General features: G+C 39.3%; 2 protein-coding genes across 2 annotated transcripts; one reads left to right on the forward strand and one right to left on the reverse strand.

Annotated features, from left to right (window-relative positions):
• Positions 1-1,218: 1,218 nt before the first annotated feature.
• LOC108658870 (uncharacterized) lies at positions 1,219-1,859 on the reverse strand. Its single transcript, XM_030387650.2, has 2 exons — positions 1,617-1,859; positions 1,219-1,561 (listed from the first exon to the last, which is right to left on the reverse strand). The coding sequence occupies exons 1-2, from the start codon at positions 1,740-1,742 to the stop codon at positions 1,436-1,438; spliced, it is 252 nt and encodes an 83-aa protein (XP_030243510.1). The 5' UTR covers positions 1,743-1,859; the 3' UTR covers positions 1,219-1,435.
• Positions 1,860-8,967: 7,108 nt separating this feature from the next.
• Positions 8,968-10,950, forward strand: Loxl2 (Lysyl oxidase-like 2). Its single transcript, XM_030387653.2, has 4 exons — positions 8,968-9,307; positions 9,360-10,308; positions 10,368-10,525; positions 10,583-10,950. The coding sequence occupies exons 1-4, from the start codon at positions 9,127-9,129 to the stop codon at positions 10,798-10,800; spliced, it is 1,506 nt and encodes a 501-aa protein (XP_030243513.1). The 5' UTR covers positions 8,968-9,126; the 3' UTR covers positions 10,801-10,950.
• The last annotated feature ends 1,293 nt before the right edge of the window (positions 10,951-12,243 follow it).

Raw genomic sequence — 12,243 nt, forward strand, 5'->3', positions numbered from 1 at the left:
TTGTTAACTGGCATCTCGAGCCGCTTCAATTTCCGTCTGTAATCTGCGTGTGTTTTTTCTCTTTTTCCCTGGTTTTTTAACTTAACTTTGCCCCTGAGGCATTGAACAATTTTTCTGCTCGAAATTGGCACTAAATCAAAACACGAATTGCACCAACGGGCAACAACAACGAGCCCGACTCCTACACGCAGTGCCTGAGCTGCTGTCCCATTGCTGTTCGGCACGGCTTGGCAGCGATCCTGAAACATTGATAAACAACTAAATAATAGAATAAACAGCACAAAAGGTGCTAAAACATTAAAGGCGGCCTTTGACGTGTCCGTTCCGCAGAAAAGTGAACAAAATCGTTGAGAGCGGCCCGTTGGCTTTATGATTATGCGCACACAGTGGAAGGCCAAGTGGGTATATTGAAGCATAAATAGTTATTTTCAAAGGTGCTTTCAGTTTGATTTTCTATAATATACCCTGTGCAGAGTTCAAGTAGATGAAGAGGTATATTGACTGTAAGTAAAGTTGAGTTATACATGGTAAGAATTCATTCACATAGGTTAATTCATACATATATGTATGTGTATAGGACTCACTATATTTTTAAGGAATTATTTAGAGAGTGCATCAATTTCTTTAAACTTAAATTTTATTTTATTTATTTTTTTATTTTCTGTAAGTTTACATATCATTTCCCATGCTTGTAAGTTAGTACCTACATACAGCATATTTTAGCCTGTGTGTAGGGTATCTGCTAGTCAGTCATAAACGTAAACCTGATTATTAATTTTAGTCTCCAATAGCTTACTCTACACTCTACTCGGCTATCCACTAGCCACTTGCTTATAAAATATTCAATACTTAAAGCATTTCTACTTTAGTCTATACTGTAGGGTATCTGACAGTCCGTCTCGCTTAGTGCAGCTCGCTTTTTAGTGCTCTTTTTTCCCTTTCAGCCACAGCGCATATTTGCTGCAATTGAGCGCATTTTGTGCTTAGCCGCCGGCTGGTTAAAAAAATTTATTGGGGCGTGAAATTGTTTGATTGAATATTAGTGTTTGTGCCTTTCTATATATATGTGTGTATGTGTATGTATGTGTGTAGTTGCTCCTTTGGCTTTTCCTGTGGTTTCGCTTGCTGAACGGCCACAGAGAACTTTTAAATTGCCACATCAGTTGTTCGCTCAGCTTTAGGTACTTATCAGTAAATAAATAAATAAAAAATAGAATATTATCAAATATAAAATAAACATATTATAAATGTGCTTTAGGTTATAGAGATTCCAGTACAAAATTTGCTAAAATTTATTTCGTTGCATCACTTTTTTATGCCGGAATGTCTTGAAAATTTCTATTATTTTGCATCACTTGAGTATGGTGCTGATCTGATAGAAGAGTTTTAAAAGTCACCCCAAGATCACAATTGTTCAGGTTCAAGTGCCACCTCCCTAAGCAATTCCAATCATATGCAAGGCACAACAAACAGTATTGATTAGGGTAACACTGAATACCAATGCGCCGACCAACAATTTCTCGGCCATTATCAACACGACATCGAGTATATTTGCAGCTGGCTGAGGATGGAGTCTGAGGACTAAGTGTCTTTCACTCAACTAGCAGCGTACGCACCTCTATGAATGTTATTGCAAGACTCAACGATTGCTGTGCAATCACGACACAGAGTGAGACGCAAGTAATTAGGGCCATTAGTGTGACTATGGCCAGAGCTTCCACCAAGCGAACGGCGACAGGCATCCTACACACATGAACAATCTGATAATATTTGGAATTTTAAAACTCTTTTTGGAAGAGGCCCGAAATTGAAAGTAATGTGACAGTTAAAAGAGAGTAAACCTAAATGTTTCAGAAATCCAAATACAACCATAGTATATAAATAAATATATATATATACATTTTTTTATTTACCATGAATTCCTTTTTTTCTTTTAGCTTTTGCAATTTCAATCGCATGCATAATCAGAGCTAAGCTCTCTCGTTAAGCCAATTTGTTCGACATGCAAAAAGATTTCAATTTTTCAAACTCATTTCGTGCGAGTGTGGATAAATAAGCCCACACTGTTTGCGCTGGGCAAAGCCACAAAACCGCCAACAAATTATAGTTTTCAATCGTTTTTTTGTTCCCCTCTTTTTGCATCCCATTTGAAGGCATAAATATTTTTCAATATGCAATTCCAATTATCCTATGCAAATGCAATTTGTCTCGCTGCCGAGCAATTTGGTTCCCTTTCCTGCTGAAAAGCGGCGCGCGTACGCCCTAAACTAGGCCCGTTCTGTCCGGCTTTGATGTGTCTGCGTTGGCATAGATTGCTCTGAATTATGGCACTAAATGGCTAGACATGTTACATAATTCATTTAGTCCGAGCCAGGCGCATAGGCAACAGCCAGTCGCTGCCTGCCCATAACAAGAGCGATGTCCACAATAGTTGCGTGTTTTTTGTTTAAAGCCATCGACATATTTGTTTTATAGAAAATTCAATTAGCCGCATGTTGCTAAAAAGGGGAAGTAAAAATAATAGAAATTAATTGATTTCTATGCTGGAATCTTTCCAATAATTATGAGCACAGGGCATAAGGCAGCCCAGCGGCTATAAACTCACGGCGCTGACAGAGCCTGCCCAAGTTGAGTTTGATTAGCCAAGACGCAGCACGGAGATTTTCTGGTTTCTGGCTGTGATTTCGTCTTTTCAGCCAACTTCATAAAAATCCTAAAATAAATATTTGCACACATAAGTTCAGGCGGCGTTCTCGACGTTGTTGTTCCCGTCTAGAGACAGACAGCAAAATAAGCGGAAAGTTTTGTCGCAAATCCCCGGCGTGGCCCAGCCGCAGGCAATCGATAGACAGAAAAGAGCAAAGCGAAATTAAAATATATAACCAGAGTTGCGAATAGACGACTAGGAAAGAGCTGGTTCTATGGTAAGCTAAGGATATGCTTTAAAATATAAAGTATATATAAAATTATCTAAATATTTTATATTATATAAAGAACTGCTATTCTGCTATTCCTTTGCATTAATTCTAGATACTTCTCATCGCTTCTCAATTTCGAAGAGAAAGTATCCAAAGAAACTGATAATAAAAGCTAAAAGAATTTATTTACATTATTTAACAGTAATCAGGAAATGTTCATCCATTAACCCCTCACACTTCACACTTCCTAGGGTATTTATAGCATCAGAAATCCAGCTTGCGTTTTTTTATTCATCGTATTTAAGCCCCTTGGTAGCAGCAGCCTTAACGTCTCAATATTCCGCTCTTATTGTATTTCGTATTTATTGAGATGAAAAAAAAAAAGTAAAATAAATAAACCAACAATTTGCATTGCAACATTAAAATTGTGCGTCCAATGGTGCACGAAACCGGAAATGCCACCTGTTATTTGTATACAATATCTCCATATTGTCATCGTCCATATTGCCATCGATACATATTGACTTGCAGCAGATGGACAGTCTGTCTGGAAGCTCGAGCGAATTTAAACGCTTCAATAAATCATTTTAATAATATTTTTGTGAAGCATTAAAAACACTTTAATATGCAAGGCTTTGCCAAATGTAAATGAATTTAAGTAATGTATGAGCGCGATTCAGGGGCTATAGTAAAAACCAACAATTTTAACAATCTCATTATGGCAAACATATTTGCTATAAAAACAAAAACTTAAGAAAATATATATTTTCATCAATTTTCAATGCTGCGCTAAATTTCATTATCTTCTTAAAATGTGACACGAGAAAAAAAAAACGAGAACGAGAGAGAAAAACAAAATATCAAAGTAAAGCTCATTATAATTCCAACCGAAAACCGATCCATTTCAATGCCCATTCTCTCCTTGGTTCCATTCCGGCGCTCGCTCTGCTTTGCCTTGTTTTCTCGTTCTTTTGATTTCATTATTGTTTTTATTGCTTCGTATTTTTGTGTGTGTCCAACTGACTGAGTTTGCCAAAGCAAAAGGCGCATTTTAATTCCATTATTTCATTTGGGAGCCCCACACCGCCCCGGCCCACTCCACCTAGTTTGTCTCTCTTTGTCTCAGGCCCCGTTTTCCATTGAAATGCGCATAAAAAGGGTATTAAAGCCGAGGCACTCGCCGATTGTAAAGTTTTTTTTTTCTGTCTTTTTCTCTTCTTCTTTTTTGGCACATTTTCAAAGCATAACACGCCTTGCCATATTTTTTTGCGGGCATTTTTTTCAGGGCTCCGCCTTCGTATTACAAATTAATAAACAATTTTTTCTCTTGTATTTAAGCTAGCTACAAATTTGCGAGTTATTGCCACATTTCGTATATGTTCATATATATTTTTTATGATTGCTGTGCGGCGTTTTCTCGGTTTGTCCTAATGAATCATGGTTATGCCGGCAATAATTTAGTTTTAATAGCACTTTGGTGACATTTATGCTGTCAGCGGCATACAATTTTATTAATGTTCAAATGAGCTGCTGCCATACATGCCATCATTATAAAGAGATATCACAGCTTTTAATGCCAGTTTTGGAAGCTTTGTGCGAAATTAACTTATGGAACAACTGCCCACCCGCTCAGACTGTGTGTGGGTGTGTGAGCGTGGGTGGGAGCCCAGAGTCATGTGCTTAAAGATGTTTTTTTTTTAAACTTAGCACAACGTATTTAAAAAATAATACGAGATTTAAAAAAAAAAAAAATTAAGTTGACGTAAGTAAACATATGTTGTTGAAAGGAAATTAAATTCAATTAAATTAAAATAGAAATTTAATTTATCAAATAGAAGAATTATGTATTAAATAAAATTATGAGTTCAAAAAGAAATATTCTATAAATAAATAATATATAAAGAGACAACTAAAACAAAAATATTATATAAAATAAAATAAATATACAAATAAAAAAATATTAAAAAATATAAAATTACTATAAAATAAAAATATATGTAAATTAAAGTAAACATTATTTTAAAAATACAAAAAAGTATATATATTTGTTATATATATAAAAATAAATTAAATATTATATTAAAATATAAGACATAAAAAATAAAACAAAACTTTAATAAAAAATATGTCAAGGGTAATAAATAAAATGAATAGAAACGAATAAAATATTTGAAAAAATAAATAACAAAAATAAAAATGTTTGCAAAGAAATTTTAAAATAAGATGTAAAATAAAATAACTAAAACTTAGTTTTAAGCTTTCATTTGATGAGTTAATGGATTACCAAATAATCTGCGAACACATACAAATCTTATATAAATAATATTTAAATAGCCATGAATATGAGAACTATACAATTCCTATGAATTTTTCTCTTAAACAGTGTATATTCAAGTCGAAACTAATTACAACTTTTAATGGCAATCGTTAAAGCATTTCATTGAATTTATGTTACTTTCAGTTTGGTGTTTTTCTTTTCTCTTCTTTTTCTTTACTTTTTTACTTTTTTTCGGCCTTTCTTTAATGAGCCACTCGGCGAGTGCAAGGCTAACCTAATCAGTTGGCTCACTTAAGTAATAAAGCAATTTATCGCTTTTCAATATCCTTTAAGCAGTTTTTGCCCTTTTACTTCCTATCATTACACTTCCTGGGCCGGGCCCTCGAGCGCAGTGAATGAATAAAGAACCCACACAAATTATTTTCGCGCTGGTTTCATCTTATTTTTACAGCTCCTTCGCCTTGGCAGGATGCGGAGGCTGCAGAGGCTGCAGTGGCTGTGACTGTGGCTGTGGCTGACTCGGAGTCTGTTGCTTTTGCTCTTTTAACTTGTCGCTTCGCTTCGCCAGCGGCACACGTTGCCATTTTTATGGCCTGAGCTTGGCACAGGGATAGGCATCGGGATCGGGATCGAGCTAGGGATTGGCATTGAGACTGGTATTGGCTTAAGACTGGGTCATATCCTGGGCCGCCTGCACGTTTCAGTGCGACGCCGTTGGCGTTGCCAGACAAGCTTGATTTTAGTGGCCAGCGCAAAGCAAGGGCCAGTAATGATTTTATTACACAATTTTATATCGAATTTTATTACCTTTGTGCATGACGCTGCTGCCGATGCTGTCGATGCGGACAGGAGGACAGCGCAAGGATTGCGCTTATGTCGTTGTCCTTACGCCTTTGGCAACTGCCATTGGAATTTACGCACTCATAAAATTGGCCGCTTGAATTGTGTGGGAATTCCAGAGCGCAAAATTCTTTGCACTGACCCCCAACTCTGGCCATCATAATTCAATATCATAAAACGTTTATCCAATTAATTTCGACTGGTAATATTTATAGCCAGTGCGTGTAGCGATGCGAATAGAAGTAGAGCCTTAAACGAGCTTTACACTGTATTGCTGGCCAAAGTTTATGGGATCGCTAAAACAAAGCAGTCAAGTCTTGTGGCAAATATGTGCAGCTAGGAATAAAATGGTGACTTTTCATTGATAATATTTATTTGAAAGTAGTTACTTTGTCTAAATTTGGTGGATAGCTTAATATGGGCAGTCAGCGTATATAATACAGTAAAGAAGTAGCTCTGCGCTTCCCAGAAAGAAGAGAGAACTCAATAGTAAACTGATGTAAGTAAGGCAACGTCTTTTTCCATGTTATTGTTATGGAAGCATATCCAACTTTTATATACACCTTTGCATGCGATTCGATTCTTAGCGCCACAGACACAAAGCGCAGGTAAAGGTTGAATTTATTTTACATTTTTGATTATTTTATAATATTCTGTACTTTCACATTTTTAATAATTTTCCAAAACGAGTCTATAAACTTTTGCACAGATTACAGCACAACTGCCCCAAGTAAAACACCTGCATTACAAATCTAGATCTGGCAGAGTGTTTAGTATTTGATGTTCATAGTTCATTCTCTGCCTCTTTATAAAAGTACTTTGATTTTGTTTTTTATTTGTATTTATTGACATATACACTAGCGTGTGTTTTCGTATTGATCTTGAAAATGTATCCAACGGCTGTTTTTGATGCACGCTCCATTGACTTTGACTATTTTCATTTGCATGTGGCTCTTGATCTCATTTGCCTGTATCTCTCTCTCTCTCTCTCTCTCTCTCTCTCTCTCTCTCTCTCGCTCGCTCTCTCTCTATTTTATTTGCCGTTGTGCTCTTTTCCGCTGACCTAATCGGGTTAGATTTCCAATTACGATTATGCTGGCACTTGGCTAATAAGCACACCCAACACACACGCATATTCATATGTATATCAAGCCCACACAAATGCAACTGACATCCAACCCAAATACAAATGTCATTAACGTCTGTTGCTGTTGTTATTACTGTTGTTGTTGCTGTAGCTGTTGTTGTTAGTGATATTTGTTTCAGTGTCAAGTTCAGTTCTCAATGTTGCATGTTTGCCCGTTTGCCGTTCGCGGCGTTTCAAATGGCTGCATGCCAAATATAATGGGTTTCCCTTGATGAGTTTGCCAGCTATGCATGCAGATAGAGATAATCGTAGCAACAACAACAACAGCAACAACAACAGCTATAACAACATGCTTTCGTGTACATGTTGCAATACTTTGAAGCTCTGTGCTCAGTGACTGAATTATGGCATAGTTTTCCATATTTCAGTTTGTTTTGTTTGCGTTTCAGAATTTCGCAATGTCGTCTGATAATCGCTGAAATGCTGGTAGCAAAATGCATTGGGGGCATGCAAGAAGCCTCATTTAATATTTCGTTAGATGACGGAGAAATAGTTTATTATTCTAGCTACACAAATATTATTCTAATTATTCTATGAAACAAGTTTTCTGTTTGTTTCCTGTTAATATGTTAGCATTTGCTTGGCATACACTGCAAGAAATTAATTCAGCAGAGATGAGCTTAGACGTAGGCTGGGTATATTCATTCTCGATGTCAAGTGGCGATGGTCAGCATAGCTTTCTAAGCAATTGATCCGGGTCCGATTGCCGATATTTTTTTATTTCTCATGTATGTATACACTTCTTACTTGATTCGATCTGTAATCCCATATCGTACGTAACGTTGTTACGTTATTCCAAATCTTACGTAACTTTGTTACGTAATTCCATATCTTACGTAACTTTGTTACGTAATTCCTTATCTTACGTAACTTTGTTACGTAATTCCTTATCTTACGTAACTTTGTTACGTTATTCCTTATATTACGTCACTTAGTTACGTAATTCCTTATCTTACGTCACTTAGTTACGAAATTCCTTATCTTACGTAACTTTGTTACGTAATTCCATATCCTACGTAGCTTTGTTACGTAATTCCTTATCTTACGTAACTTTGTTACGTAATTCCATATCTTACGTAACGTTGTTACGTAATTCCTTATCTTACGTCACTTTTTTACGTAATTCCATATCCTACGTAGCTTTGTTACGTAATTCCATATCTTACGTACTTTGTTACGTAATTTCATATCTTATTACTCAAGTTCTTTTCGAGTCCATTTTAGTAATTTAAAAACGATAAAAAATAATTTTTATTATTATGAGATATCCTATCATAGAAAAATCCATCCTTCTCTCTCTCTCCCTATTACTTCCTACCAAGTATACTAAATTGTCTCCTATTTTATTATTAAAACAGAGCATTGCGTGGCTAGGAATCACCCACTGACAATACTTTTGATTGTTAAAGTTTGCATGCCAAGAAACAAGTGTAATACACACGCCGCTGGCATATTAAAATGTTCCATTTGTCAGATTTGGATTTACATAGAACTAGGCTACAAAAAAAATTGCATATAGCAGCTGATGCTCTGGCAACTGGCATCTACGCTCAATCTGCTATTGACGTGCACGAATTGGGTTTCGGAATGCTGGCGATTTATATGGCGCAGTGCGCTCTCAATCTCCGCCCTTGTTAGACGCCGCTGACGTCAGTTGAGCGCTGTGAGCGCTTTGGGCGCTCTGAGCGAGCTTCTGAAGCGCATCAGATACATGTGTAGATACATAGATCCAAGTAGATGGCACCGGAGCGGGCCTGAGCATACCTGAAGTTCATAGTTAAATGATTTCGTTCGCTACTTAATTTTCGTTTGAACTTTGCTGCGTACTCGGCTCAGTTTCAGTTCTCGAGCGCACGCCAAGCCAAGCAAATGCGAAACAGCTCGAATCAGCGCGAATCACGAGTCGAGTCGATAAGAATCCAATTGTTCATCCACTTGATATCATGTTGGCCCTACACGTTCTCTGGCTAGGCCTGATGGGCGCTCAACTGGCAGCAGCCGCTGTGCATCAATCGATTCAGGATGCGCGACGCGAGCAGCAGCAGCTCGTGCCGCGTTACATCAAGACCCTGAACAAGGAGGAGGGCGCCATACGTCTTGTTGGCGGCGATGCGGAATATGAAGGTAGGACTGGGCTATTTACTATGATTACCTCTAAGAGCTGCTCCCGTCGCAGGTAACATTGAGGTGCTGCACAACAACAAGTGGGGCGCCGTTTGCGATGATGAATGGGATGCCGCTGAGGGCGGGATCGTGTGCCGGCAGCTGGGCTTCCTCGGGCTGCGTCGCTACACCCACAGCGGCTACTTTGGGCCCGCGCGACGGCGCTACTGGATGGACAACCTGTACTGCGAGGGCCACGAGCAGGAGCTGACCGACTGCCACTTCGAGGGCTGGGGCATCAACGACTGTGAGCCGAGCGAAGCAGCTGGCGTTATCTGCTACCCGCCAACGGATGCCGCCACGTGGTCAGCGCCCGCAGCCCTCGAGGATGATCGCCTGCTGCCCAAGTACCCCATTCATCCTGGCTCACGCCTCTATGTGCGGCTGCGCGGCGGTCGCTCCAGGAGCGAGGGACGGGTCGAGGTGCGCATCGATGGCCAGCGCTGGGGCAGCATCTGCGCGGATGGCTGGTCCATGCTGGAAGCGAACGTCGTCTGTCGTCAGCTGGACCTGGGCTACGCTCGCGAGGCCTTCCAGACGGACTACTTCGGCGGCGCCAACATCTCCCGGCCCACGCTCAGCGGCACCGAGTGCTATGGCAACGAAACGGAGCTGGCGGATTGCCTGCACCACAATCACCTGCGCGGCATTGTGAGCTGCCACGGCAACCGGCAGCACGTGGCTGCTGTGATCTGTGACTATCGGTCGCCCGATTTGGTGGTGGACTACTATGAAATCGAGCAAACGGCCCACCTGGAGGATCGCCCGATGCTGCTGATGCAGTGCGCCATGGAGGAGAACTGCGTCTCCAGCGAGGCCTACCAAATACAGCGCGACAGCCCCAACTGGCGCTATCACACGCGGAGGCTGCTCAAGTTCACCGCGGCCGCAATCAATGCGGGCAACACGGACTTCCGCCCCTTCAAGGAGAAGAGCCAGTGGGAGTGGCACATGTGTCATATGTAAGCAGACGGCGTGGTCTGGCAATCATCCCCCTTGATAACCGTCTTCCGCTTTGCAGGCACTACCACAGCATGGAGGTGTTCGCCACCTTCGACATATTCGACTTGGACGGCCGCAAGGTGGCGCAGGGTCACAAGGCCTCCTTCTGCTTGGAGGACAGCAGCTGCCTGCCCGGCGTCGCCCGGAAGTACAGCTGCGCCAACTTCGGGGATCAGGGTGAGCGTTTTAGAGTGTGGAGCAATCCCAAGCCGGCTTAACATCTGCATTTCTCAGGTATCTCTGTCAACTGCTCTGATGTCTATCTGTATAATCTGGACTGCCAGTGGGTGGACATAACCGAATTGCCACGCGGCTCGTATATACTCAAGATTGCCATCAATCCGGAGTTCAAGGTGGCCGAGATGAGCTACGACAACAACGCTGCCATTTGCGACCTTTTGTACGCCGAGAATTACGCGCGTGTTGACAATTGTCGCCTGGCGCGACCCTAAGGCCCCTAAAGACCTTTAAGTCTGAACAGTGCCAAATATTATGATTAATCGTAGAGTCGAGCGTTAAGCTATATTTACGTTTGCATTATACGATCTATTCTTCTTCTTGTATTATTCTCTTTTTTACCTAAATAAAACTGTACACCCATACATATCTTAAGGTCGAGCCGCAAGTACATACAGACGAGCGTGTACCAAATAATGAACTTGAGAATCACTCGAGTGTGAACATGTCAGAGACATCAGCGGCATTGTCAACGCCACTGAAGCATTTATCAAATGCCCAGAGCTGAGGCTGCCCCCGAGGTAGATATCAGTGTCATCGAAGGCGGGTGTTGAACTGGAACGAAGTATTGTATTTAGCTAAAACGGATTTACAGGTCCGAAATGCGCAAACTTGCAGTGTTAAATGCAATTACTGAAAGAGCCACTGTGGATAATTTTTCACAAATTTTATTAAGTAAAAAAATAATAAAAGAAAATTAAATATTTATTTTCTTATTTTGCGTATATTTTTTATGTATTTTTTGCTGGCCATTAATTTTCAAGCAGTAAATGTTGATCAATTTTTCAGAGTGTTGTATATTTATTTTAGAAAATTTCGAATGATACAAACAAAATTATTTTATTATTAAATTATCCAATTAATCTTTAAACTTGTCTGTAGAATAGTTCAAAGATCAAAATAATTTTTTTTTAAATAGGCATATTAAGATAAAATATAAGCAAGCTGAAATCAGATAAAAGATAATAATAATTACATTCTAGTTTAAAAAAAAGAATAATAATAGTAAAATTATTTTCATTTATAAAGAATAAAAAGAATAAAAATAGACTAAAATAAATCATTAAAATATATATTAAAAGCGAAATCTGAAAAGTAGCTAAGAAATCATTTTCAAGTAAAATATTAATCAGGTAAAAAATAAATTAAAATTTTCTATAGAGTATTTTCACTGTACTAACGGTTTAACAAATATTATTAAAATAACACTAACCAATAAAACTTAAAGTATAAATGCTAGCCCTAAAAATAGGCATTTGCCATAGGACAGCTGCCAAAGTGCTGCCAGAACAAGCTGAAAGAGAAGCGGCAAACTAACCGTTTAAGAAGGGCTGCTAGATTAGTTGCATTGGGCTAACGGCACTAAGCCAGCTTCATCAGCAAATGGCCAAAATGGCATGTGCGAGCCATCAACTGGACACTTAATCAGCTAAGAACAGCAGGCATCAATTTCGCTGACAGCCCGGGATCAGAGTCGAGCAATTAATGGCCAAGTAAAGATGCGGACGTAGTTTGGCCCTGGGAGCAAATCAGCAAACCTTTTTTTTTTTCATTCTCTCTATCTTTTTTACGCTGCAAGAGACAAGTTGATGGATACACGTGGCCAGAAAGAAAAAAATGAAGCAATCAAATGGTCGTAATGTCATCAACACCATCCA

Source organism: Drosophila navojoa, chromosome 5 (genome assembly GCF_054131105.1).
Source record: "Drosophila navojoa isolate 15081-1374.11 chromosome 5, UAZ_NAV_1.0, whole genome shotgun sequence".
NCBI lineage: Eukaryota > Metazoa > Arthropoda > Insecta > Diptera > Drosophilidae > Drosophila > Drosophila navojoa.